General features: G+C 53.4%; 4 protein-coding genes across 8 annotated transcripts; 3 read left to right on the top strand and 1 right to left on the bottom strand.

Moving 5' to 3' along the window:
* The first annotated feature begins 286 nt into the window (after positions 1 to 286).
* On the top strand, positions 287 to 6,459 carry STMN1 (stathmin 1). Of its 3 annotated transcripts, none has more exons than XM_032710237.1 (5): positions 287 to 348; positions 3,615 to 3,685; positions 4,407 to 4,579; positions 5,360 to 5,551; positions 5,927 to 6,459. In XM_032710237.1, the coding sequence occupies exons 2-5, from the start codon at positions 3,673 to 3,675 to the stop codon at positions 5,993 to 5,995; spliced, it is 447 nt and encodes a 148-aa protein (XP_032566128.1). In that variant the 5' UTR covers positions 287 to 348; positions 3,615 to 3,672; the 3' UTR covers positions 5,996 to 6,459. The 3 variants fall into 3 exon arrangements, with proteins under 3 accessions (XP_032566128.1, XP_032566126.1, XP_032566127.1); XM_032710235.1 differs by lacking the exon at positions 287 to 348 and adding an exon at positions 1,993 to 2,072; XM_032710236.1 differs by lacking the exon at positions 287 to 348 and adding an exon at positions 3,001 to 3,122.
* Positions 6,460 to 8,576: 2,117 nt separating this feature from the next.
* PAQR7 (progestin and adipoQ receptor family member 7) lies at positions 8,577 to 12,029 on the top strand. The gene is given in 4 exon segments (XM_032710230.1): positions 8,577 to 8,639; positions 9,316 to 10,022; positions 10,634 to 11,133; positions 11,136 to 12,029. Coding segments are annotated over 2 exon segments (1,038 nt in total). The 5' UTR covers positions 8,577 to 8,639; positions 9,316 to 10,022; positions 10,634 to 10,823; the 3' UTR covers positions 11,864 to 12,029.
* A 684-nt stretch (positions 12,030 to 12,713) lies between these two features.
* On the top strand, positions 12,714 to 16,529 carry AUNIP (aurora kinase A and ninein interacting protein). The gene is made up of 3 exons (XM_032710234.1): positions 12,714 to 12,977; positions 13,650 to 13,785; positions 15,011 to 16,529. Exons 1-3 carry the CDS (start codon positions 12,888 to 12,890, stop codon positions 15,400 to 15,402), a joined length of 618 nt encoding a protein of 205 aa, XP_032566125.1. The 5' UTR covers positions 12,714 to 12,887; the 3' UTR covers positions 15,403 to 16,529.
* Positions 16,523 to 26,666, bottom strand: MTFR1L (mitochondrial fission regulator 1 like). Of its 3 annotated transcripts, XM_032710232.1 has the most exons (8): positions 26,595 to 26,661; positions 26,391 to 26,484; positions 24,945 to 25,049; positions 24,147 to 24,259; positions 23,072 to 23,283; positions 20,590 to 20,902; positions 17,345 to 17,470; positions 16,523 to 17,057 (listed from the first exon to the last, which is right to left on the bottom strand). In XM_032710232.1, exons 2-7 carry the CDS (start codon positions 26,403 to 26,405, stop codon positions 17,365 to 17,367), a joined length of 864 nt encoding a protein of 287 aa, XP_032566123.1. In that variant the 5' UTR covers positions 26,406 to 26,484; positions 26,595 to 26,661; the 3' UTR covers positions 16,523 to 17,057; positions 17,345 to 17,364. The 3 variants fall into 3 exon arrangements, with proteins under 3 accessions (XP_032566123.1, XP_032566122.1, XP_032566124.1); XM_032710231.1 differs by having other exon boundaries at positions 16,523 to 17,470; positions 26,595 to 26,656; XM_032710233.1 differs by lacking the exon at positions 26,391 to 26,484 and having other exon boundaries at positions 16,523 to 17,470; positions 26,595 to 26,666.
* Positions 26,667 to 27,235: the final 569 nt, after the last annotated feature.

Here is a 27,235-nt window from a genome sequence, read left to right on the forward strand (position 1 = left end):
TGAAAAACACGTGTGTTGTGGGTGACATCGATGTGCGTTCCCTGGGATGGAGCCAGGAACCCCGGGAAGGTGCCAGGCATGATCCCAAAGGGCCAAGCAGCCGCACCAGATTTCAGATTTTGAACCTGAAATCCCTCCAGTCCCACAAAAAGGTCCTTCCACGCTGCTGGAAAATGGCTCTTCCCATGCCCACTCCGGCAGAAGCCTCTCCCAATTCTAGCAGCTCGGCGCTGGATGTGGTTTCCATGGAAATAGACGTCAGATCAGCAAAAAACAGGGCAAGTGTTTAAAATAATCTCTGTTTTGAAAGCTTTTTGCCTTTCTGTCACAATATTAACCTTCCACAAGGTAAGATTTCTTTTCTTTTTTTGGTGCAAAATCCTTGGTTTTAAGGGTGTGCACAACAAGAGGGGTCCCAGAAAGTCCCTTATTTGGGATTTTGGGTGTGGAGGCTGCTGAGCTGGGGCTGTGGATTTGTGCTGTTCTGTGTCCATCTGCCTTTTGTGTGGATTGACTCTTGTTGTAACTGGAGCGACTGTAGGATGGAAACCACCGCGGGAATTGTACAGAATTCCTCTGACTGGAACATGTGAACATTTAAAGCACATTTGGGAGGGAAAAGCTTATCTGGGATTGGCAGTAGTGTTATCCTGGGAAGGAAATGTTCCCAGGGCAGCCTGTAGGACAAGGATGGATCATTATGGAGCCAGTCTGTCCATACTCTGGAATCTGCACTAGCAATGGTTTTCCTGGACGTGCTTGAACTTGCTGGTGTCACCCCAAAGGAGAGGATGGCATTGTCCCTCAAAGCACACTGCGGGGCCAAGGCATTGTCAGAGCTGCAGACCCTCTCTGGGTTGTGGTGGTTGTGACCCAGAGGTGACCAAAGGGACACGGTGGTCATCTCAGTGATGACCAAGAGCCCTGAGGCCATTGTGGCCCTGAGGTAACTGAGTGGCCCTGAGGTGGCCATGCCCTTGGGTAGGTCACGATGGCCCTGAGGGGATCATGGACCCAGGGTAAGTGGAGATGATGACCTGGAAGTGACCATGGTCCTGAAGTGACTGAGAGCCATGAGGTGACCATGAGCCATGAGGTTCCAAGGTATGTGGCCATGGTCCTGAGGCGCAGGAGATCAGGCCCTGAGGTGATTATGGCTTTGAGGTGGCCATGGCCCAAAGATCTGTAGCCATGGCTTTGAGCTGACCATGGTTCTGAGGTGACCATGGTCTTGAGGTGAAGTAAGTGGCCATGGTCCCGAGGGGACCAAAAGCCCTGAGGTAGGTGCTGTGGCCCTGGGGTGACTGTGACTCTGAGGTGGTCAAGGTAAGTGGTCGTGGCCCCAAGGTGACCGTGGCTCTGGGTGACCATGGAATTGGGTGACCATGGTTCTGGGTGACCATGGCTGTGAGATGACCATGGCCCCAACATGACCATGGCCCTGAGGTGACCATGGCTCTGGGTGACCATGGGTCTGAGATAACCGGCCCTGGGGTGACAATGGTCTTCAGGTGACCATGGCTCTGAGTGACCACGGCCACGAGTCCAGTGCCCATGGCCATGAAGTGCCTGCAGCCCCAAAGTCCATGCCCAGCCCCATCCATCCCACCCACCCCCCTCTCCCACCACCCCGCTGTGTGCTCAGACCCCCCCACCCCACCCACAGCACCCCCCCGGGGCACCCCTCTCCTTTGTCGGCAGACAAAGGGAGCCCCGCCACCGGCGGTGGGGCGGGGAGCAACAACCACACCCCAACGAGGGGGCTACGACCCCGGCGAGCCCCTCAGAGCCGCGGGGGGCGTCGCGTTGGGACCGACCCCCGCGCCCCCACTCATGGGGGCGAACTACAGCTCCCGGCACGCACCGCGCGGGGGCCGTGAGGGGCGGGGGCGCGTGTGTGTGTGTGACTGAGGGTGGGCGCGAGCCCCCCCCCCCCCCTGCGGCGGGCGGCACGTGCCGGCGCGCTGGGCCAATCGGGGCGGGGCGGGGCAGGTCACGTGCCTTTGTTTGGCGCTTTAGAGCGCGGCGGGGCGGGCGCGGGCGGAGTGTGGCCGGAGCGGCGGCGCGGGCAGGTGGGTACTGAGCGGGGCTGTTCTGTTCAGTGCTGTGCTGCCGTGAGGGGGGTGGGAGAGCAGAGCGCTTAGGGACGGCCCGGCCGCGACCGCGGGATGCGCCCGCGGCACCCTCCGCGTCTTGAGAGCGTTTACATGTGTGTGCGCGTATTTTTGTGTGTATGTGTGTGTGTGGACGGTTACGGGGGTCCGCTGCCCCGTTGGGGAGGGCGGCGGAGGGTGTTCTGAGGGTGGGTGTCAGGGTGAGCTGCAGGGGGGATCCGCGGGCGCTCGGTGTGGGGGGGTCGCTTTTGTCCCCCGCCGGCTCGCGGGCATCGCGTCGCCGCTCGCCTTTTGGGGCTCGCGGTGACAAAGGGAAGGGAGACAATGGGGGGAACAGAGGGGGTGTGCCTAGTGTGTGTCCCCGCGCCCGGATCGCTGAGGGGGAAGGGGTGTCTATTGTCCCTCAGCGAGGGGCGACGCCCTACCCGCGGCGGCAGCGGCGGCGCCCCCTCCCCTCCCCGCCATTGTTAGTGGGGAAGGGGCGGTGTCCGGGTGGCCGCGCCACGCCGCCATCGAGCTGGGGGGGACCCTCTTCGAGCCCCTTGTGCCCGTGTCGTCCCCACCTCACCCCCCTCCGTCCCTTTCGCCCCTGAGGGGGCTGAGGCGGGAAGGGGGGAAATGGGGGGGGCGCGGCCCCGCACCTGAGGCGGGGGGCGGCAGGTGCCCGGATGTTGCCGTTGGCCCCGCCCCCCTCCCTCGAGCCCCCTCGCGCGGGCGCGCGCGCGCGCTCTCCCCGGCCGTTTGAATTCGGAGCGGCCGGGCGCGAGGGGGCGGGGCCGGGGCGGGGCCTCCGCCCCCGCCTCGGCGCTGATTGGCCGGCGTCCCTTGGTGGGCGGGGCCGCGCGGGGCGCGGAGGGGGGTGTGCGCGGTCCCAGCGCCGCCCGTTCGCTGCCCCGTCCCCGCCCGTCCCCCCGCGTCTTTATCGCTTAAAACCCCCCGAAAAAAACCCTCTTCTGACGGTTTTTACACCTTTACTGGAAATTTTTATGACGCCGCCGTTTTGACGAGGTGCGTCCCCCCCCCCTCCCCGGGCACTGCGTGTGCGCCCTCGCTGCCTTGCACGTCTTGACTTCGGCTGCGCAATTAAAATAGAATTTTAAATGAGGTTTGATTGCGCACATTTCAGATCCTTCGGGAGCAGCGGGAGTTCTGCCTGTGCTGCCCTGTTGTGTGCCATGTTTTAATTCAGATGGCTCTACCTGTGTGATAGCAGTGAAATATCCACAGCACTCAGTAAAACTGAGTCTTTGTTTGAGCATCTTAATTACGGTGGAGTAAAACAGAGATTGAAGATGCTCGAATACGCCCATACTAACAGAACCTCTCCACTGTTCCTAGCAATGTACATCAGCCTCATCCCCACAGACTGCCTGGAATCACTGACTGCAGTAACCTACCTGACTGCCTTTTGTTCAGCAGATCTTATTATGCTTAGCAATTTTTTAGAAGGAATATAATCCGTGTGCTTGCTGTTCAAAGGCACATCTCTTTGTTATCTAGGAATCCAACTGACTGACCTTCTCCCAGGGTTGGCTTCTGGAATCTTATTTTCTTGGTCATGGCTACTTCTGGTATGTAGTATTATGTACTAAATGCTCTTGTCTTTTTATTTTTAATTTTTTTTTATTTTTTTTTTGCTCCTTAATTTCCTCAGAAATCGCTTAAAAAAAAAATCTAATCTAGTAAAATAAACTGTTCCCTCCCCGTGCTTTTCTCGTGTCTCTGGGCTGCTTGGGTGAAGCTGCTGCAACTGGGTGGTTGTGAGAACACCCCAAAAAGCCTCCTCAGATGAGAGTGTCAGCAGATGGGCTCCAGCTCCCTGCAGCCATCTGCTCCCTCAGCAGAACTGACTGTCACCAAGGCATCTTGGGGACCCAGACGGGTGCAGCTGACACTGTGCAGGGCTGATGTGCCTCTGAGGGTTTGGAGGCACAACCCTGCTTCTGGGTTTCCTGGAAAACTCCCTGTTCTTCTTGGCTCTGTCAGGTTTCAGGCAGGCACCTGGAAACTCGTCCCTAGACCTGACATTGGAGAAATGATGATTTTTATTTTTTTTTCCCCACAATTCTGGATATTAAAGGCTGAAACAAACTGTCAGGTGTTTGGGTGATGTTGAATATCAAGAGGGAATTGCAAAGAAAATTGCTCCATTTTTGAACTCTTTGCTGTGCTTGAGACAAAACTGTTGTCTTGGATGCCTTCTCCTCCAGTGAGCTTTGTGGCAGGGAATGTTTGAAGGCTTTTAAGCCAGTTAGTGGCTTAAAAATGCTCTTATTTTGGCCTTTTTCCTAGACATCCAAGTGAAGGAGCTGGAGAAGCGAGCCTCTGGGCAGGCCTTTGAGCTCATTCTCAGTCCCCGCTCGAAAGAAGCCGTTCCAGAATTCCCTCTTTCTCCCCCAAAGAAGAAGGATGTGTCACTGGAGGAGATTCAAAAGAAGTTGGAAGCAGCAGAAGAGAGACGTAAGGTAAATCTGGGGCAGCCCAAGCGAGCTCTGCTCAACCAGCCAGTGCAAGTTATGCAGGTTTTTTTTGGGGGGGTTTTAATGGTTTGGGAGAAGTGATCAGTGGTTTCTGTTATGATAAATGGAATATTAACTGAGCTTTGTTGGAATCCCTGGGGCTCTTGTGAACCTTTGTCATGGTGTGGAAAGCCATGGCTTTATTTCCAAAGTGATTTTTGAGCTGTCGCTTGAATTAAAACAGGGGGGAAAACGTTTAGTTGAGGGGGGGCAGCTATTTCAGGAAGAAGCTGCTTTTCTTTCTTCTGGCACCAGAACAGATTAATTTTCCCCTAGAAAACGTAGTGGTGAATCTGTAATGAGCAGTTTGTTAATGCAGTGTCTGACTGATGAAAGATCTGGCTGTTGGTGTAGCCTGGAGCCCTTGATGGTGCCGAGGCTTTGACTGAAGTGAGCCTGACCTAAATCTCAGTGATTCACCGTCCTGTGAGGAGAATCTTCAAGGAAAGTTCCATCAGTGTTAACACTAAGAAAAAAAAAAATCCATGTTCTCTTTCCAGAAAAATCCCATTTAACAATGGTGACAGAAACTGAACCTCCCAGGTAGCTTGTGATGGTGAAGTACAGGTTCTGTGGGAGTGGGGGAGCACTGGGAGCTCTGTCCTGCAGCACCAAGCTGCTGCTCTGCAGTATAAAAAGGTAGAAAACATGTTCTCTGAGGAGCTGGGGGGCAACTGAGGTTGCCTGAGTGCGGTTCCTCAACGCCTGCACCCCGTGCTTTGCCAGTCTCACGAAGCAGAAGTGTTGAAGCAGCTGGCGGAGAAGCGGGAGCACGAGAAGGAGGTGCTGCAGAAAGCCATCGAGGAGAACAACAACTTCAGCAAAATGGCAGAGGAGAAGCTGACCCACAAAATGGAAGCCAACAAAGAGAACCGTGAGGCGCAAATGGCTGCCAAGCTGGAGCGCTTGCGGGAGAAGGTGGGTGTGGGGCCCCTTGGAGAGGGAGTTATCTGTGCTCCCCCTGCTTGGAAAACTGGCTGAAAGCCCCCAGGTGAAGGGCCACGTGAAGGGGGTGCTGCGAGCAGATGGGTGTCCTTGGGAGTGCTGTGACCTTCAGAGGTTCTTAAACCTGCAAAAAGGTTGTGCAGAAACGCAGCTCTTTGGGGGGAGAGGGGACGGGATGGAGGGACTGAGGTAGGGCAGTGTTTTGCTTTCTCCTCTAAAGCTCCACCCCGTACCCCCTCGGTGACCCACCTCAGGGTCCCTGCTGTGAGCTGGGGGTGGGAAGCCCCGTGCCTTTCCCAGGATCCTACCTTTCCCGGGATCTAACTGCTTCCTGCTGCTGTCTTTCAGGACAAGCACGTCGAAGAGGTTCGAAAGAACAAAGAAGGCAAAGACCCCGGTGAGGCCGAAACCGACTGATTTCATTCTGGAAACTTGCTCTCCCCCTCCTCTAAATATCCAAAGACTGTACTGGCCAGTGGTTTTATCTTTGGTTTTTGGTTCGGTTATATATATATATTTTTTTTTTTAAGTTTCTAGAAACTGATGTAGAACTGTAAAATTAGATCCAAACTGTACACTTGCTTTGGGGGCTAGAGGGGAGAACCTTCCATGTGTCACTTTTCTAAAAGTGTTGTCTTTCCAGTGTAGCTTTTCTTCTTGTTGCATCCTTTTCTACGCCAGTGCTCTCGCTCCTGGGTTGATGGCGAGTACTGTATCAGCTCTGTAAGACCTTTGTGAAAGGAATCTGTAGTAACTGTTCCATGCTGAATATCTGTTACACTTCAAAAAAAAAAAAAAAGTAAATATCTGACTCTGTCCCAGTCAGTCTGCTAAAATACTGCTGTAACTGAGTGACTCAATAAAGCTGCACAGTGCTGTTATCCCGAGAATTATTTCCTAGGGGACAAAAACCAACCAAGGGCTGCAGTGGGACTCCTCACCCCGCTGGGAAGGTCTGGAGCAGCACATTTCCTTGCTCCCCCAGAGCACAGCATTGTCTCAGCTGGACAATCAGAGCTTTGTTTTGACACCTCAGCAGTTGTCAGCTGTCGGGTGTTTTTGTCAGAGGGTTCAGAGCCACCTCCCGGGGCTCTGACGCCCCAACAAACGGCCCTTGTTACCACATGACTGGTCCGAGCCTGGTTTTGGGAAGGGTTTCTGGGAGATGGCTTGTGCTGCTGAATGGTGACTGTGTCAGAGGGGGAGAGTCAGGGACCTGTGTTGGTGCTGGGATAAGTCAGCTGGACCTCTTCCAAAATGCTGTTTGTGGATAAGAATTGTTTTTGTTTGGTGTCACACATCTGTGTGGGGACAGAACACCAAGGTTAACTCCTGCCCACAGCCAGAGAGGTGTTCTCTTTTTTTCTCCTCCTGGGGTGTGAGGAATGGATGGGGCTGTACTTGTGCTCTGAGAAAAGATGATTTTTTTTTTTTAAATTTTTTTTAGGTGGATTGGGTACAAAACTGCTGTGTTGTACCCCAAATCCTTCCCCTAAGGACATCCACAGGTGCTTGTGCTGCCCTCAGCAGAGCCGAGGGGGGTGAGCAGGCACCCAGCTTCCTCTGTTCCAGAACTCTTGGCTTAGTGGGTGCCAGGGATTTCACAGCCCCAGTGTGACACTCATGGCTCTGGCTTCCTCTGTATCCCTGATCCTGAGCCTTTTGCTTCCCAGGTTTGCTTTCAGGTTTAACTCCACACCTGGAGCATCTGGTGCAGCCCAGCTGACACGTAATTCCGAGGATGGAAAAGCTGGTGGGGAACTGGTTTTCTAAGGGGCTAAAGGAGTCCTGGTCACTTGATTAAGAAGAAGCCCTCAGTTTAGGGAGCTTTCCTGTGTCCCACCGGGCACTTGGATTGCACCTGAGCTGTGCTTAACCCAGCAGGAGCAGTGAGGTACAGCCCAGCTCCATGTGCTTGGAAGGCTGGAGCTGGTGCTCTCCCCGAAGGAATTCCAGAGGCCGTTTTGAAGCTCCACAGTCGGAGGTGAGTCTGTGCTGCTCCCTGGTGGGGAGCGACTGCCCGGCCGCGGGGTGGGGGCACGGGGCAGGTTTGGGGCTTTTAGTGGCTCATATCGACACTGGGTAAGCTGAGGGCACAGGGATGGGGTCAGGATTCGTCCAGGGGAACGAGGGCACAGGGATGGGGTCAGGGATGAGGGCAGGAAAAAACAGCTGAACTTTGAGATGAGGCTTGATAAGTGTGCTCGGAAGAGGAGCTGAATCCCTGGTACTGTGTAATGGAGGCTGAGGGATCCCTGGATCACAGTCCCTGCACAAGATGAGGCACAACCAACAATCAAAAAAAAAAAAAAAACGCAAACCCCAGATCTTCATTTTAATGTATTTATTTACCTGCTGAGAACAGACCAAGTGTCCCAAATACCGTGTGGTGGGGTTTATCTCCTGTCTCTCTCCCGCGGTGGGGGAGGAGGATGGCGGAGCTGCCAAACCCCAAATGGCGTTAGAGCCCAAAAAGACGATAAACGCGGGCTTCTGGCTTGTCAGGGCTGTCAGATCTCAGCGCGGGGCCTTCTGTTCCCTCCTCTTCCTTCTGCTTTGCGTGTCTGCCGTTGTTTGTGCTTAACTGGGGCTGGTTCCCCCGAGTGCTGCTGGAGGGGGGGGGGAGGATTTTGCGGGGGGGGAGTGGTGAGAGGACAGAAGTGATGTGAGAGCGGGGTAAGGGAGGGGGAACTATGCGGGTGATGGTCGGGCAGGAAAACAGGAATCAGGGTGAGGTGGAAACAGGTTCTTTCAAAATAAAGGACAAAAAGGCTCCGCAGCTTCTTTCCACCCTGCGGAGGGAGGGGCGATGGGGAGCCGCGTTGGGGGCCGCGAAGGGCACGGGGGGGGGCAGGTTCGCAGCAGCTCGTAGGGCTGCGGGAGGGGACGGGACCCCCGGTTCACAGCCCCCCCCTTTTTCCCCTCCGATCCCGGCGGGAGGAGCCGCGGGCACCGGGGACAAGGAAGGGAAGGAAGCGGCGGGGCCGGAGCGGGGCGGGCCCGGGGGAGGGAAACGGAGGCGGCGGAGGCTGAGCCCGGCCCGGAGGGGTCCGTTCTGCAGGTGCCTGGGTGGGGATGGGGGTCCCGGGGGGGACACCGGGAGGGGAAGGGTCCCAGAGCGCTGCCAATCCTCGTGTCCAACCGCACCCGCGCCCCGGAGCATCCCCCGCGCCGGGGAGGGGGAAATCCCGGGGGATGGAGAACCATCCCTTGGCTCCCAGGTTTTGGCAGCTGGAAGGGGGGGGGACTCCGGTGTATCAAGGGCCGAGGTAGAAAAAAACCCATCCCAACTTAAAAAAAAAAAAAAGAAAGATATTTGTGCCTTAGGAGGGTGGATCCCGCTGTGTGGCGGGAGGAAAGAGGGATGTAAACAGCCGGGGGCCGAGGCTCTATCATCACAAAAAAATTCGGCGGGATGGGTGGATGCTGCGCAGAAAGGAAATGCTTCAGAGGAAACAGCAGGCGTTCGAGGCAGTGCTATTGACAGCTCGTGGGGATGTGGAGGCTGTTATTTGGAGTACCAGGCAGGTGAATGATTTCCAAGATGTGCTCCGTTCCTAACGGAGCGTTGCTCAAGGGTTGATAGCTGGGAAGAGCTTGGCAAATGAAGCCCTGCTCTGACAAGTTTTGGAGGAGCTGGGGTGAACACCACTCCCTTTCCTGCCTCGTGCTTGGCTGCTCTCCACTGCTTTTGCCACAGCATCTCCCTGAGCAAACCAGGGGTGCCTTTCCCACAGGAATTTCTCTCCTGGAAGCCGAAACGGGGTCGGACGCGATCTGGAGCTGAGCCCCTTCCCCTCTACCTGAATATCCCTGTGAGCAGCAGCAGCCCTGGCATAGAGGCAAGTTGTCTGGGCAGTGTTTTCTTCCAAGCTGCCCATCGTGTTTTGGTTGAAACAGCTGAATTTGGGAAGTTCTGCTTTTGCCCCTCATCTCTGTGGTGGTGGGACCCGAGGCTGTTTCAGTTCAGCGCAGGAGCTGCGAGTCCAGAAGAGGTTTGTGAAGTTAATTTTTCACTGGCAGCCAGAGCGTGTTGCAGCAGTGCAGGAGGGTTTAGGAGGCCAAGCAGGGGTCAGGACTGCCCTCTGTGAGCTGCTGCCCCAGCCAGGGGGGCTGTTTGGGATGTGGGGCCTCTTTAACCAGGCAAAGTGGGAAAAGAGCTCTCGGGAGGGAAGCTGAGCAGCAAACAGCCTGGTTTTGTCTGCATCTGTGCCCCTTGGATTCAGGCAGGCATGGGTTACAGACCCATTCTGATGAAGAAATTACGGGTATTTTTAAAACAAACAGTGTCATCCCCACCTCCTCCTGTTCCCAAACTTTGAAAAGCTTTTCCTGTCTGAGCTGTCCCTGAAACAACGGCACTGCCAGGGTTGAGGCATAAATCAGCACTGGAGCTGGATGGGATCCGGGCTGTTCTCTTCAGGACTTGTCTGAGCACGAGCAGGTAAAATGGGGGGAGAATCTCCTTTTTGGGCATGTTCTGTTCAATAAGCTTTTATGAAAGGGCTGCTTTTATCCGGGTGAGGGCAGCAGCTTCCAAAATGTAAATATGGCAACGTTTGCTCCGCAAAGGTTGTGCTGCTGGACCTCAGTGATGCAACAGGATGAACTCACTCGAGCCGTGTCACTTTTGTGGAAAGCTGCTTGGACAACTGGGAGCTCAAAAAAGGAGGTGAAACTCCAAATGCAGGAGTTTCACCCCCTGTTAGTGGCGTTGGTTATTTCTGTTCTCAGGTGCCCCCCCTTGGGAGGCAGAGCAGGTCACCTCGATGCTGGTGGGAAGGTGGCTTGTGTCACTTGTAAGAACAGGGACTGTAAACAGTTTACAAAGGGGAAAATCTGGAGTGGGAGGTTTGTTTAGGATGCTTGGTTTGTTTAGCACTTCCCAAACTGGAAGGGGTGAGCCAGGAACTGATGCATCAATTAACCCCATACTCGTGTCCTCTGTGCTCCTCCAGGCAGTCTGTTACCTGTGCAGCAGAGGCACATCAGGGCTTCCTAAATCTCCCTTCAGCCTCCTCCCTTCCTAACCCTCTTGGTGATTCTTATTTTCAGGCTGCTCTCCGGCCGCACCTATCGTGGGAAAAACGACACAAAACAGACAAACAAACAAACAAATCTGGCAAAGCATTTGAGCTGCCCCGCGCTCTGACTTTGCGTCGAAGCCACTTTTAAACCCCGCAGCAAAGCTTTCCTTCCACCCCAAGATATTTTGCACAGCAGGGACCCGGAGTGGGGCCACACCATGGCAACGTTTGTCAGTGAGAAGCTCAGCCGGCTCTTCATTAACGTGAGGCAGGTCCCTCAGCTGCTGGGGCCCCTCTCTCCCTCCACCGTCAGCAGCTCCGAGGTGCCCAAGGTCTTCTGGAAGCCCTACATCCACACCGGCTACCGGCCCGTCCAGCAGACCTGGCGCTACTACTTCTCCACCCTCTTCCAGCAGCACAACGAGGCCATCAACGTCTGGACCCACCTGGTGGCAGCGCTGATCCTGCTGCTGCGCTTCCAGCAGCTCTCGCGGCGGGTGGACTTCGGGCAGGACCTGCACGCCCAGCCCCCCTCATCATCATCGCGGCCTCCATCACCTACCTGACGTTCAGCAGCCTCGCCCACCTCCTGCAGGCCAAATCCGAGTTCTGGCACTACAGCTTCTTCTTCATGGACTATGTGGGGGTTGCTGTTTACCAGTATGGCAGCGCCCTGGGGCACTATTACTACGCCATCGAGCCGAGCTGGCACGAGAGGGTCCGGGGGTTTTACATGCCGGTGGCCGTGCTCCTGGCCTGGCTGTCCTGTGCTGGCTCCTGCTATGCCAAGTACCGGTACCACCAGTCTGCCCGGCTCCTGGGCCGGCTGTGCCAGGAGCTGCCCTCGGGCCTGGCCTACCTGCTGGACATCAGCCCCGTGGTCCATCGCATCTGCACCGCGCCGCCCTCGGCGCGCCCGGACCCCGCTCTGCTCTACCACAAGTGCCAGGTGCTGTTTTTCCTCATCGGTGCCTTTTTCTTCTCGCAGCCTTACCCCGAGAAGTGGTTCCCTGGCAAGTGCCACTTCTTCGGGCAGAGCCATCAGATCTTCCACGTGTGCCTGGTGCTCTGCACGCTGGCGCAGATCGAGGCCGTGGTGCTGGACTACGAGTCCCGGCGGCACATTTATTCCGCTCTCCAGGGGGACCTGGCACACAACTTCTCTGCCCTTTGCCTCTTCACTGTGACCTGCTCTGTCCTCACAGCCGCCTACATGGCCCGGAAGGTGAAGAACAAGCTGGGCTTCAAGGAAGAGTAAAAGCCCTGAAGGAGAAGCAGGTGAGCTCAGCCCGTGCTGGATGAATCCTGCCCCAAAACCTTGAGAAGAAGAATGAGATGCTTCATGAACTGTTACTCAGCAAGTGCTTTCTATAGGAAGGAAAAGTAAAAGCTGCTTTTTTTATGCTCTTTTTTTTTTTTTTTTAAATTCAGAAATAGTTCCAGCTTGCTCTTAAGAATGGTACATATTTAATTTCAGCTCTGAATAAAGAGTTGGAACAAAGTGTTTCGGTGCTGCGCCCTGTGCCCGACAGTGGTGGGCTGGGGAAGGCTCCTGGAAGCTGCCAGGTCTCACAGCACGAGGTAAGGAGCTGAGACTGTTTAAACCACAAACAAGGGTGGCAAACTTAACTCAGTATCATTTCAGGCCCCTCACATACGGCCCGGGGAGTCGCTCAGAGCTGTCCCTGCAGTGGCAGGGCCCTGTCCCTCAGTGGTGGGAGCGAGACGGGCACAGCCTGTCCTGGGAAGTGCAGTGGGAGGAGAGGGCTGACGTGATGGGGCTGGATCAGGCCCCGGGAACAGGGGAACACCCCTGAACAGCACACAGGGAGCAAACGCAGGGGGGGAAAAGACACGGTGTGAGGGGCTGGGGCAGGAGGGGCAGCGGGGCGGGGGAAAGCACCCCTGCGTTGTGTGTTGTGCTGCTCCGCTCCGGCACCGCTGTTTCCAGGCCCGCCCTGCCGAGGAGCACCGGCCAGCCCCGCTCTGACACCCAGGGATCGATCCCAATCCCGGGTCCAGCCCATGAGGGGACCGCCCCCCCCCCACGCCCCCTCTCCGTTTCTCTGAGGGGGCGGTGCCGTGTCGCCGCCTTATATAGGGCCGGCCCGGTGGGCGGGGCCAGTTGCACTCGGGGCCCCGCCCCTCCGCTCCCATTGGTCCGTCCGCTGCCGGCGGCGCGCGCGGGGCCCGTCGGGCGGGAACCGGGAACGGGAAACGAGCGGGAGCCGCCGGGAATTGGGAACCGCCGGGAATTGGGAACCCCCGGGGACGGTGCCGGGATGAGGCGCCGGCGGGGGGGCCCCGCCGCCCCGGCCGAGGCGTGCGGCGTGTGGCTGGATACGGCCGAGCTGAAGCGCAGACCGGCGCCGGTAAGACCCGGGGGGGGGGGCACCGGGAGCTGCGAGGGGTCGGGTGAGCCCGGAGAGTTGGAGAGTTGAAGTGTTTCACTTCGTTTGATAGTGGTACTCCATCATCTGAGATTCGTTTTGGGGTCTGGGGCATCTCTGTGATGAGACCGCGGGAGCTGGGCCTGGTCAGTCTGGAGAAGGGAAGGCTGGGAGGGGATCCATCAGTCCGTGAAAATATCTCATCAACCCATACAAATATCAGGTCAGCCCATACAAATACCCATTAATCCATACAAATATCTCCAAGGGGTGCCAGACTCTCCTCCATGGTGCCCAGTGACAGGACAAGGAGCAATGGCCATAAACTAAAACACAACAATTTCCACCTCAACATGAGGAAGAACTTCTTCCATGGAGGTGGCAGAGCCTGGAACAGCTGCCCAGGGAGGGTGTGGACTCTCCCTCTCTGCAGCCATTCCAGACCCACCTGGACACGTCCCTGTGTCACCTGACTCCAGGTGACCCTGCCTTGGGCTGGGTGTCTCCCGAGCTCCCTTCCAACCCCAGCAATTCTGTGATTTCCAACCCAAATGATTCTGTGTTGCTGTTTAGCAGAAGTGGGAGCTCTGGAAGAAGGAGGGGTTGTTTTTATATGTATTCATATATTCATTCTCCCTTGTTTCTTCCCCCCAGCCTCTCACAGCCAAGCTAAAAGCACCCACCCGAATTCTGGAGAGGAAACCCACCTCGGTGGTGCTCACACAGAGCAGAGCCCCCCAAACTTGCACCAAACAAACCACCATCCCCACCTTCTTCAGCTCCCACACAGGTAAGGAGGGGAAGCAGTTCCAGGTGTTACAGCAAACCCATCTCACTGTGTCTCTTGGCAGCTTTGCTGGGCAGGAAAGTGCATTTTCTAGTGCAGAGAGTAAAAGTTTGAACTCCCAGAAAGGCTTTTATTGTGAGGGTTAATCCAAATGCAGGTGCAGCTGTTAATGAAGGGCTGGACAAAGCCTTTTCTAAGGAATGCTGTGATTAATCCTAATGGAGCCAGTTCCCCCATCACAGGGGAACTGGAATATTTAAGCTAATTAATCCAGCTCACAAGCTCTGTGCTTTTGAGGCTGGTTTTTTTTTTGGGCTCTGAAAAAACTGGGATTTTCCAGGGGTCTCAAGTTAACAGCTATGGAGAGAAATGAAACAGATGCAGAAAGCAGCAGAGCAGGGCTCTGGAACTGTTTGTGTGTTGTGAGTTATGTAAGAGTTGGTTCATCAGCATTAAACTGGTTTAGAAATAAGCAGATGAGAGGAGGCATTACAGAAATTGCACAGGTTGGCAGAATTTCTGTGTTGTGACAGGGGTATTGATGGTTTTTGCTTTGGAGTCATCATTCCTACTCCTTCTGAACATGGTTTGTGCTTTCCTCTTTCTTCCCATTTGATTCCCCCCATTGATTGCATTCACTTACTCCCTGGGCGTGTCTGAACGTTCAGCCAGAGTTCTGGAGGATTTAGGATGCTGGAGGGTTTTATTCTTTTAACTTATCCTGAACTGAGAGGGAGCTGGTTTATACTGAGAACTTGGATTGGGTTTTATATTCAATGATTTCAGAAGCAAATGTGGGCCTCAGTTCCTCCATGGGGCCACACAGGCACAGGCAGAGTTTCACTGGGCAGTTTTGTGGGGTTTTTTTTAAGTGACTCTTGAGCTGCTGCTTTTAAAGGGAATGTTAGAGGTGACCTGCCTGGAAAGCTGAGGGAGGAAGGTGGAGGAGCCAAGGGCTGGAGCAGCTGAAGATGCAGCTCTTGACCTCGCTCGAGGGACTCTGACTGATGTGAACCCCCCCAGAGCTTTGGGTGCTGTTCCAGCTCAGCCTCTGCAGCACAAATTGTTGTGAGGTGGTGGCAGCAGTGGGAGAATCCTTAGGGATACACAAAGGAGAGCAAAGCCACAGGAGAGAGTGGCAGGTCTGAGCTGAGGAATGTGGGTAGTGACTAATCCTGAGAAACGTGTCTGCCAGCTCTGGCTTTAACGGATTTTGTGTTGCTTTCAGATGAAAAAGACAAAGAAAACTCCAGGCCATCTCCTTTCACCCCAGATAAGGACAGTGAAGACACAGGTGTCCCTCTGGCTGCCTGCCCTGTGAAGATCTTGGCCTTGCCACGGATGAAAACAGCCCAGGATCAACCCTTTGGATCCGAGCAGGGGGTGCAGGTCACATCCCAGGGCCGGGCAGGGAAAGCACCTTTGCCAGACTCCTTGGAGCTACAAGTGGAGTCACAGAGCCAGGGCAAAGCCTCCTGTGGGGCAGGAGGGGACTCCTGGTGCTGCAGCTTCACCCAGGACTCGGAGGACCCCCCAATCATCACTCACAGGAACAAATCCCGGTTATTTGCTGGAGAAACGGTTTCAGGAAGCAGCAGTGTCACATCAGACTGGGGGTAACCAAACAGGAGGCCAGAAGGTGAAGGCTGGACTCGATTTCCAGCCAGGGCTTGGTGCAAAGCAGAGTAAGAAACCAGCAGTGGAGTGTTAATTCTTTAACTGATTTTGCTGAGACTGAGAATATAAATCCCGTGCCAGGAGCCAGGCCCTGGGTTCCTGGGGGGTTTGTTCATCCCCACAGAGCCCAGAGAGAGCTCAGCCCCTGAGAGAGCGTGGCCAGAACACAGCAGGGGCCAGGGTGGGCTGGGACAGCCCCTGCAGGGAGCTCTTCTGCCAGGACTCGGAGGGGAACAGGGTCATTGCTCACGGGGACAGGGACAGGGGCATTTCCCACAGGGACAGTTCCAGCTGTGCTGCCTCCAGCCAGCCCCGGGGCAGCAGCTGGAGCTGTGCCCTGAGTTACTGTTCACACAGGATTCTGAAGGGAACAGGGTGATTAAACACTGGTGAGTGACCTCAGTGTCCTGTGTGGGCTCCTGTGCAGCGAGAGGGAGGAGGAGGAGTTGTCAGAAAGTTGTCAGAATTTGGGAAGTGAACCTGCTGTGTCTGTGTGCAGGGTATAACCAGCAGCCACAGGCAGCACCTCTCTGATATTTATTTTCCTTTAATACAAATAAAATGTTGAAGGAGTTTATTTATAAGGGGTTTGACTGCTTCACTCAGGATTAGAGCCCACAGTACTGCCCCGTGTTCCTGTCCAGCCTGCACATGGAGCACATTCCCAGGCACTGGGACTCCTGGTGACAGCTCCATCTTCTCCACAGGCAGGTGTATCCCCACACAAATCCTTGGGCAGAGGAGCCTTATGGGGACAGGGAGAAGGATCCCAGTGTTCAGGGGCTCTCAGGGTGCATCCAGGAGGGGAGGAGCTGGATTAACTCCCTATAAAACTGATTAAGCCTTCAGTGCTCTTCCTGTTCTCTGCCATAAAAGCCTCCTCTCATTTTTTAAGGTGGGGATGATGATTTAATTTTTTAAGGGCCAAGGGCCCTTGGTTAAGAAAATTAAGGTGGGTTAAGAAAAAAATCCTTGCCACCTGTGAGTCTGTTCAGCTGCAGCAGCCGAAATTCCACCTCCCCCCAAACACGAGCGCGTTAAATCATCTCAAGGACAATCATCGTCTTATTAAGGCTCCATTTTATATAAAGGAAAAAAAAATCATACTTTAAATACAGCCATGAGGAACATTGCAGCGAAGGTGGAGCTGAAGGGAAAAACTCTTCAGTGGGTGAAAGCTGCAGCCACAGCCAAGGCCAAACCCCTCCCCTGCTCTCGGGGGTGCCCGGCCCTTTGCATTGGTGCATCAATAAATAGACCTTTTGAACTCTAAATAAAATACAGGTTTGGAATACAAGGACTAGTAATGAAACATTAAGTTACTGGCAAGAAATTAAGGCCATTCTGTCATGCAACTGTGGGCTAATCTGTGAGTTAAATACCCAGGGCACACAAAATCCACTCACGCCCCACCGAGGGGTTCTGTAACTGGGAAAACATCTTTTACCACTCTGATCCAACAGCCTGAAGACCTGGAAGCAGTAATGAGCTTATTCTCAGCAGCTCTGTACCACACTCAGAACAAAGAACTGGAGGCTTTTGTCCTGTTTGTACTGGAAATGGAAACTGGTTCTATCGTAACGAGGCTTAATTGGAACCTAAGGAAAAGTGTAGGTAAGAAAGAATGTCATCCAGCAGCACTCCAGAAGATCCTTATCAATAATCAACATCAAAACACAGGTGGAAAAGAATTTCCATCTTCTTAAAAAGTGGTTTTTTTTTTCTTAAATATAACAATACATGGAAAACACATCAAATCCGTAGGGTCTTTCCTAAGTGTCCAGTGCAGAAACCAGGTCTAATTAATAAAAGAGGCAAAAGGCTCAATCCTTAGGAAGGCAGCTACTGTGGAGAAAAATTTTGGGAGCATAACACTTTTGCTTACAGAGTTGAATGACAGCGACATCATTTCTCCTTCAGGGCCAGATCTTCATCCTTCAGGGCAAATTTCCTTCTCAGAACTTCTGCAATAAGGACAGCTGGGTCTTCCTCCTTCATGGAAGGTCGGTTTCTACATGGGAGACAAAAATCACTGTGCATTAGCACAGGCAAGTGCCAAAATTAATGGTTAACAGCTCTGGGTGGAGTCTTCCAAGTGTTTTTTTTCTGCAGCCTTTACCATCAGCTGCTGTCACAAGTGAAGGAGGTGCAAGAACAACATCACAGAACAACAAAAAGCAGCTGAAATTCAGCCCTTTCACGTCGGCTCAGAAAACCTGGAGCCCGTGTCGTGGCTCAAGGGGGATCCTGAAAAATCTCACCATCACAGCTCTGGATAATTTTTATTCAGCTGTGCTAATAACAAGTAAGTAACCCCAAACTTGATCAATTATTTACAGCCTACATCCCCTCAACACAAATTAGCAAGCAGTGAGGTGTTTGAGGTGAACTCCTGGGACTACATATATTTTTTTCATTAATTCTGCCACACAATGGATTTATTATTTCCCACTTAAACATGGGTGATTACAGATATTTTAAAGCAGGGCTGGTACACATTTCCTTCCACTACATGAGTTTTTCTGCAGCATTCTAAGAGCAGTTTTCCTCCTTCAACAAGTTCACACAAGCAGCTCATTTTAGAAGCAGATTATTTTTACAGGAAGCCAAACCCCAGCTCTTTTCCCTCAGGTATCACAAATTGCTCACTGCAGTTTTGTTCACAACCTGTAATGATAATTTCAGAGCTTTTTTTTTTTTCATAGCTGAAGCCCTCCCTTGCTCAGAAAACATTATTGGTGTTTTGAACATTCCTAAAAGAAAAAAAAAAAAAATCCCCCTGGAGCATTTCTACCACAAGACACTGGAACAGGCTGTAATTCAGATTTGCTGAAACAGGCACATTTCTGCAAGTTTCTCCCTTATTCCTGAAGCTTCCAAGGCTGTGTTTAAACACCAAGGCTGAGTTTAAGCACCAAGTCCTACACAGGAGCAGCAGAGAGGCATCAATGTAATTATCTCTTTAAGCATCTTCTGGTACTTTCATCCACTTAAAAGAGCACCTGACCCTGCTCAGGGTTCCCAGAGCTGCCCAGCAGAGCTGGGGGAGCTGCTCCACAACTGCACTGAGGGGTGTGTGAGGAATTAAATCTCATCAAGTCATGAACACCAGTGATTAACTGAATTTTCCAACTCCCTGCCACTCTTCAGACAGCTTTAATTAAGCTGTAATAACCCCAAGATGTCACTGCTGGATTCAGGAGAGCCAGAGGCTGAGACAGAGAAAGGGATGAGGGGAAAATGGTTCAGCTCCAGCAGGAAGCAGCCTTTCTGCCACAGCATTCCCTGGATTATCAGTCAAGGACCAAGGGAGAAGGGTCCTGCTGACCCCATCCTTCTGCCCACCTTGTTGAGGAGGGATCTGGCAGCTCTCCCCTCCTCTCAGCACCAAATCTTTGCTCTCAGCCCATCTCCTGTGACTTTAAACAGAATTAAAGCCTTTCCTCGAGCACAAACCATCCCCTTGCTCTCCCAGGGAAGAGCAGGATCAAACACCTTCATCCCTCAGGACTTCTCTCACACATTCCATCGTGGAAATTCAAATTGTGGCCCATTAAGTTGCAGCATTCCCTGTCACCCACACACTGTTTGTCACATCCTCCCCCCAAGCCCCTCGTGACTCGGCCAGTGCTGGAATCTTGGACTCTGCAGGAGCCTTGCTGGCACATCCAGGAATGGATGAGAAGTGCCTTGGATTTCCCTGCCATAATCTGGATTTGTACAAGCTTTTTTCTCCCCTCTGAAGAATGCACATTTCCCCCAATTCCCCTGGCACAGACAGCAGCAGTTTCCCTGCCCTGAGAGCCTGAGGCTGACACAGCAGCCTGCACTGATTAGAAGAGTGATAATTGCATTGTTATAGGTGAATGTGCAGGTTTTGGTACAGGTAAAACACTCCTTGGCACAGCATGAAGTACCTGCCAACACCAGAGTGACCATGAGAATGGGGCAGTTACAGTTCCCAAAAGCCAAACCCAAGTCCCTGTTGACTCAATGTGGCTGAGCCCTACAAACCCCAGGATTTTTCTCAATTTTCCCTCCATTTGCCTAAAAAATTCAATAATTCTGCTGTGCAACAGACTGAGCCACACAAAATACAAGATTTCTCTTAATCCTCTCTCCATTTGCCTCATAAATCAATAATTGTGCAACAGACAGGAAGAAAGAAGAGGAGCAGCTCACCTGTGGCCCATGAATCCTCACCCCCAAGACACATGACAGGCATTTATATAAATCAATCAAGTGTTTAAGCTTTGAGTCATATTCAACACTCAGGAAAACAAGAGGAAAGGGCTGAGTGATGGAGGTGTAACCCCCCCCCACGATGCTCTGGGTGGAAGCTGAACATGTTCCTCTCATGTGACTACACAATTTTCTCAGTGCTGAGGATTTAATTCCTTTTAAGCCGAATCAGGCACAGAAACTGTGAAGAGCCATCACACAACAGGTGTTATTTTTGGCCAGGAATCTCACACAACATGATGGCTGGGCTGAAAAATGTGGAGACTGAACTTCTTCACTGTGATTTCAGCCAACACCAAAGAAGGAACTTGCTCAGCGGGGCAGAATCTTGTCCCAGCCATGGAGCAGCTTCAGGAGTTCTCATGATCAATGTGTCAACTCATCATGAGACAAGTGCAAACTCACTCTGCCCACGCTCAGGGCTGGGCCAGATGCACAGTCAGAGAAGCTGAGAAGCTCCACGTGTTAATTCCTGTCTGTGCCACGCTGGAAAGGCTGCTGAGCTTCCCAACTGCCTGGGAATGTCAGGTGGGCTGGCACCAGCACCTGGAACACTGGTGGTGTGACCCTTCCTCACTCAGAAAGCTGCCAACACACAGAGTCCTGGCTGGCATGGGCAAACACAGCTTTTTGCCAGGTGAAAAAGCTGGAACAGCCAAATTGGGTTAACCAGTTTAAATCCTCCTCCACTGTTTCCTCTCTGGGTGGGTAAGCCAGGGTTAAACCAAAAACCAGGAATGTGTTATCAAGTTCTGCTCTAAACAGGTATTTCCCTTTGAACCACGACTAAAGAAGCAGCACCAGCTGCAAGTGCAATGTCCAGAAAACAATGATTTAACATCAAAACCAAAGAGAGAGAAAATCAAAGGGAGTTCAGGAAGCACTTACAAGTCTTTGCTCTGCTTCATCCTGTGAATGTCTTTAAGAATTCCCATCATGTCTGCAAAACTGCTGGCCTTGGAAAGGGACACGGAGTCTTCCTCATCAGGATCCTTTGGGTCTGGCTTGCAGCTCTCAGAGGCTGCAGAGCAGAGCAGGGAGACCGACGGGAGCTCGGGGCTTTCCAGCTCTGCCTCCTCCTCCGTGATATCGCTAATGACAAAGGAAGTGGTGGATTGGAAAGAGGGTCCAAAACAATGTAAAGGAGAAGATGCATTTGAACTCCCTGGAGATAATAAATCTGGTGTTAACTGAGCAGAAGCTGGAAAAGAAAACAACAGAGGTGGATAAACAAACTCACGCCAAACCACGCGGGACAGTTTTACCCCAAATATAAATCGAGAGGCACCGTCGGCCTCTGCAAGAAAACAAACCCCTCAGAGCTCTCTGCTACCCTCCATGGCCACTCTGCTTCCTTCTCCAGCACCTTTTATCCCACCAAGCCCCTGATGTATCTCTGTTCCTGCTGTGCCCATCACCCCTCCAGTCCAAACCCAGCACAAGCCAGGTGATGTTTACTTTCTCTGGTTTTTTTTTTTAACAAGTGTAAAAAGGAGGATCAGAGATTTTAGCTGCTGCTCAGGGTTACCCAGGGAGCTTGTGTCAGGATTCAGGTCTTAATTGCCAATTTTTTTCCTCTTTTCCTCCACTGCCTTGAGAACTCCTGGCCTTTCTTTTCCTGCCAGGCTCCTTCCCCACATCCACGATGCCTGGTGGGAATGCAGAGCCTGCCCAGGAGCTCCAGGATTTCACACAAGGTGGTCACAACCACTCACCCTGTGACCTGCAGCTGTTCTGACCTGTTCTGCTTCCCATCAGCACAGTGCACAGCACCCACCTACTCCCACGGGGAGGATGGAAATTATTTGGGAAGATGGGATTTACGTAAAACACAGTGAGGATAACAACAGCTACAGGAATTCCCAGTGTTCAGTGAAATAGGATTTGGCATTTCCCGTGTAAAACACCAAGGGAAACCAATCCAAACCCAGGAACATGCCAAGGGCACATCTCCTTGGAAGAACCTTCAGGCACTGGAAACAAACTGTACCTCCAAGCACTGATGCCCTTGGCCTCGAGACAGTCATCAGTTCCCAATTAAGGGATGTCTCTAACAGTAGGTAATAAAGCAGAGTGCACAGTATTTCTTTTTTTGACATCAATCTTTCCAAAATAAGCCTCCTAAGTGCTTATCTCCTGCATCAGATGAGGAGCTGCAGCAAAGGCTCTAAATCACTGCTCCTGCTATTGACTGAGTGTCGATCCGAGCTGTTCTCTCACACCAGCACTGGGCAGGGGGAAGACAAAGGTATTAAATGATTAAATCCTTTTTCTCCCATCTGCATCCCTAATTCTCCCTCATTATTACCCTCCTTGAATTTAAACAGACTTTTCTAACCAACTGTAGAGCTGGGACAACACCAGGAAGGAAAAAAATCACAGACTTTCTTTTTTTCTACTTCAATTTCTCTGATGTTGCACAAAGAAGGATGAGGGCACACACAGCCTCTCTGGAGGGGACATCTGTGCTGCCTCATTTTATGCTCATTCCCTGCATGGTGAGGTTATTGTGTTTAAAATGTGGCATAATTTTTAAAGTAATGGGAAGAATTACAGGTCCTTCTTTTCCCCTGGAAAGCAGCCCTAGCACAGCTGTCACCTGGCACAATGTTCTGCATAAAGAAACACAGCTTTTAAGAAAAACTGTCTTCAGAAAGGACTGAATTCCTTTAGTCTGCAAAACTTCCCATATTTTTTGAGTTGGGAGATAAACTCTGCCTTTTGAATTCTCCACTCACAGACACCAAGGTATTTCTTTACTAGTCACACACTCTGAAGCAGCCACTGCTTGTAGAACCACTTGGATTTGTATCCTACCAAACAGTGTCACATTTTTAGGGCTGACTACATGGGAAAAGCCACAAAAGAAGTATAAAGTCTTTCCTCACAGTTCAGCTTTGAGGCTAATGGCTTTTAACTGCATAAAATTTTACTAAAAAAAAAAAAATAAAAGAAAGAAATCACTCCAGCAGAGATTTTCCCCCAGTAACTTTTTTTGGCTTTGTTTTGCTACAGAAATGGCAAACAATTCTGTCATCTGGACAGAAACAAACACCAACACCTCCCTCCTACCCAAATCAAGACAGAACCCTTGTGCTGATGGCCAGCTTGGAGCAGGAATGGCAAGAACACACCAACATTCCCATGGAACAAGGTGCCTCCAAATGCAGCCACAAAGCAGCACTTGAGATTTCTTAAAAACGAGCTGGAATTCCTCCAGTGAAAGGCACAAGCCTCTAAACACAGACCCAGCCCTGAGCTGCCCCCAGAGCAGACATGGCTTGGCTGGGATGAGTCTGGAGTGCACGGGGGAAATAACAGAGCTCAGCAGCTCAGCCTTCAAGAGGCACAAAGCTCATTGTGGCCCTACCTGACTCTGCAGCGACAATCTTGGCGATCTGGCTCCGGAGGTGACTCAGCTCATCCTGGAGCTCCGTGGTTCGGCTCAGGGCTGGCAAGCCAGGCTTCTTCAGGGCGAGCAGCTTCTCCTCCTGCTTCCTCAGGTTGGGGACTGAGGCGTTCCGCTGGATCACGGTGAAGGGACTCGGCTTCCACTTGTGCTTCAGCGGGCGAGTGTCGCTCCTGGGGGACAAAAACCTGCTGGGCATTTACAGGGTCCAAACCCCTCTGTGACAACAATGCTGGGCTTCCACTGAGGGCAGCAGGAGCTTTTAACACAGTGAATTAGCAAGAAACAGAAGAAGCTGTGGCTGCCCCATCCCTGAAAGTGTTCAAGGCCGGCTTGGACAGGCCTTGGAGCAAGGTTGGTCTAGGGGAAGGTGTCCCTGCCCCTGGGGGGTGGAATGAGAGGGGGCTTTAAGGTCCCCTCCAACCCAAACCAGTCTGGGATTCTGTGAAAGTCTGTCACAGAAATCATGACCCAGTGGCACAAGATGTGGTGAGAGGACTCAGGGATGAAGGTCTATGTGTGCTCACACGGTTTGAAGTCACCTTTCTCCTGGTGACTGTGTACCCACGCTGGGGGCACATGGGAAATGTCACTTACCAGTGAACATTTGCCTCTGACTCCAAAGCCTGTTTTCTCTTTCACAAGACACCTGTCAGCACTGCCCTGCTTGAGGACAGAAGTCCAACTGTCCAGAAACAAACCCCCTGAGGGCAAAACATTTCAGTCCTGTGAGAACTCAACTCTCCAACTTCCTAACCAGAAACCATCCTGGATCAGGGGGTTACTCTGCACAGATCAGCCAGTGAGTAAAACATGGCATGGCACAGACTCGTGGCACTTCCTACAGGAACTCTTCATGGGGTCCTTTGTAATTTTTTTTTACCCCCTTCTCTTGGGAAAAATGTCTTTCAACAGGCACCACATCAGAGCCTGTGAGGACTGGAAGTTGTGACCATTTGATCAATGCCTGGCCTGAGCTGTGCAAAACAAACACAGGGGATAAAAACAGGACCTGCAGACAGGGAGAGGAACCAACCTGACTCTGGCATACGTTTCCTCCTCATCGTCTGCTGCAATCCACACAATGTCAGCCAAGGTGGGGACTGGGGGCACATCATTTAAATAGAGATCTGAAACACTTGGTAGAACCTAAAAAGAAGAAAATACTGTTGAGGAGACGGTGTTTCTGTCTCCTGAAGCCACCCAAAATGTGCTGCACCGGCTGGCAGAGCCCATCCCCTCAGCAACAGAGCAGCAGCTGCCTCTGTCAGATGTACAACAGCAACACCATCGGGTTTGGGAACTGCTGTGCTTCCCTGGCTTGGCTCCTGAACGTGTTCCTGGTGTGCTGGTGTGTGTCTGAGGCAGGAAGGGACACCTGATCCAGCCCAGACACTGCCAAGGTCACGTGCAACACTTTGCCACTACAAGTCCCAGCGCTGTCCTTGAGCTCCAGCAGTGACGTCAGTGCCTCCAGAAACCCCGTCTGACTGTTTAGGAAACAGGCCCAGAGGGCACGAGGCCTGTTGGAGGTCACACAACAAAGCACTGAGTCAGCAGCTCCACAGTTTCCATCCCCTCCAGCCTGTTAAACCTGCTCCTCAGGCACTGTCTGAGGAGGTATTTCCTCAAGTTGCCAAGGATCGCTTTCCAAGAACAGAATTAAGGATAAAAAGAAAAATTAAGGATAAAAAAAAAAATCTTAAAATTAACTGTACTGCAACAAGTTTTGTGGCTACAACCCTGTGGGTGTGCAGTGACAAACAGGCACTGCCTTGTCCTGCCCCAGAACAGCAGCTCCCACAGCCACCCCCAGACCCCACGAGCCACTTACCTCGAAGGTGGCTCTGGGACAGGGTTTCAGAGGGAGGTTTGACCCGATCATCCTGACCACGCTGCGTGCTGAGCCATGGGGCTTGTTCTGCCAGATGGGGATTGTCTGCAAGACAATCACGTGACAGAATTAGCACCTCAGGTCTGCTGCCCTCCTCGAAATTTATTACATTGGAAATTCTCCTAAACTATCAAGAGTCTGTTCTCTGACTATTTGTTCAGTGACACTTTTAATTGGGAACTAAGGGCCCCATTCCATAAAACTGTGTTTCAGCTTCACATCCATGAAGTCATATGATACAGGGGCATTTTGAACATGGGTGTAGCATTTTCAAACTAAAACCACTCAGTAACAGGCACTGAGTGACAAATGAAAACTTGGCAAAAGGAGGAAAACAGTGGCACATCATGGGCCCAGAAGGAAAATAAGATCAAATAAAGACTTATTTAAAGGGACACTCTTGCCTTCACATAATCTACAAGCAGCACTGGTAAGTTGCCCAGAGCGGTTGTGGAGTCTCCTTCTCTGGAGAGATTCACCTGGACATGATCCTGAGGAACTTGCTCTAGGATACCCTCCCTGAGCAGGAAGGGTTGGACCAGGTGACCTCCAGTGGTCTCTTCCAACCCGACCCCTTCTGGGACTCTGGGGTAAGACTGAACATTTCTTTGGTGACAGCAAAGTGACAAATCTATTCCACACCTATCCCAACCAGGGCCATGGAGAACAGCCTTGGTGGTGTTTTCAGAGACAGCAAATGTTTCAGTGATCTCTGGACACTGAACTGGACCCAAAAGGTGAAGTTCTCTTCCCCCCTGCCCATTTTACGCTGTCACAGGCTCCTGTGCCAGGAGGCAGCACAAGGCTCTGGACAGCAAATACCACCAGGACAAACGGGAATCCAAACAGGTTTTATTGCTCGGGCCACGACACACCCATTAATTCACTGATTGCTGGAGCTCATTCCACACACTGAGCCCGAGCAGTCACTGTGCAGTCAGTGACACTGCACCGAGCTCTGTGCAGCCAGATCTGAAACTCCCAGTGTGTGTTTTAAACTGCATCTCTGAGCTGGGGGTGCAGTGAGTGCTGGGACTGATCTCTGGCAGGGGGCTGGTGCTGGGGAGGGTGTTGGGGCAGTTGCTGGGGGCTGGGGAGGGTGTTGGGGCATTGCTGGGGGCTGGTGCCAGGGCAGCTGCCAGGGTGAACGCCGGGGCTGGTGGCCCGAACTGGTGCCGGGGGCAGTCCCCAGGGCAGTTGTTGGGGCCGGTGCCAGGGGCTGGGGGAAGGTGCCGGGGCAGGCACTGGGGCAGTAGTCGGGGCAGTGGCCCGGAACAGCTGCCGGGGGCTGGTGCCAGGGAAAGGCGCCAGTGGCAGATGCCGGGGTGGATGCCCGAGGGCAGTTCCCGGGGCCAATTCCCGGTGTCCCGGCCCCGTTTCACTTACGGCCTCCGCGTCCATGTCCGCGGCCGGGGCGGGCTCAGCGCTGGCTCCTGCGGCTGCCGGGGCTCATCGTACCCCGCTCCCCCGCCGCGTCTCACTGCAACACACACACACCGAGGGGCTGCGGGAGCGCCGGGCGGCCCCAGCCCGGCTCCCCCCACTCCCCCGGTCTCCCGGCCCCGCTCCCGGCCCCGCTCCCGGCCGTACCTGGGGGTGGGCGGCCCGCCCCGCTCCCAGCGCCGCTCCCGGGCCCTCCGCCGCCATCCCCGGAACCAGAACCCGCCCCTCGCCCTTCCGGGGCCGCAGCGCAGGCGCCGGGACCGGGATCGGGGGGGGGGGTCGGGACCGGTCGGGATCGGACCGGGATCGGGATCGGGACCGGATCGGATCGGGACCGGATCGGGGGTGGCCGCACCGAGGGGGGGGTGTCCCGGTGCGGGGCGACAGCGCTGGGAGGGTGTCCCCGGTGCGGGGCGACAGCGCTGGACACCCCGGTGCGGGCTCAGCCCGACCCCCTCCCCGCTCCCCAAGCCCCCCCCGAGGGAAGGACGGACGGACGGACGGACGGAAGGACGGACTGCAGGAGGCCGAGGCTGGTGGGATGGATGGTTTTACCGGTGCAGCTACAGCCGGGCCCGAGGGCCCCCCCGCGCCCACCGGCACCGCCCCTCGCAGGGGCTGCTCCCCCCGAGCCCTCCCCGGCCGACATCGGCCCTGGCCCGCCGTGGGTTTCAGGCCAGGGCGTCACAAGGCGCAGGGAAGGAGGGGGGGGAAACAGCACCAGCTACCCACCCACACCCCCCGAGGTATCGCTGACCCTGCGGAGAATTTACAGAGTACATGGGCGG

Source organism: Chiroxiphia lanceolata, chromosome 24, assembly GCF_009829145.1.
Source record: "Chiroxiphia lanceolata isolate bChiLan1 chromosome 24, bChiLan1.pri, whole genome shotgun sequence".
Classification (NCBI taxonomy): Eukaryota; Metazoa; Chordata; class Aves; order Passeriformes; family Pipridae; genus Chiroxiphia; species Chiroxiphia lanceolata.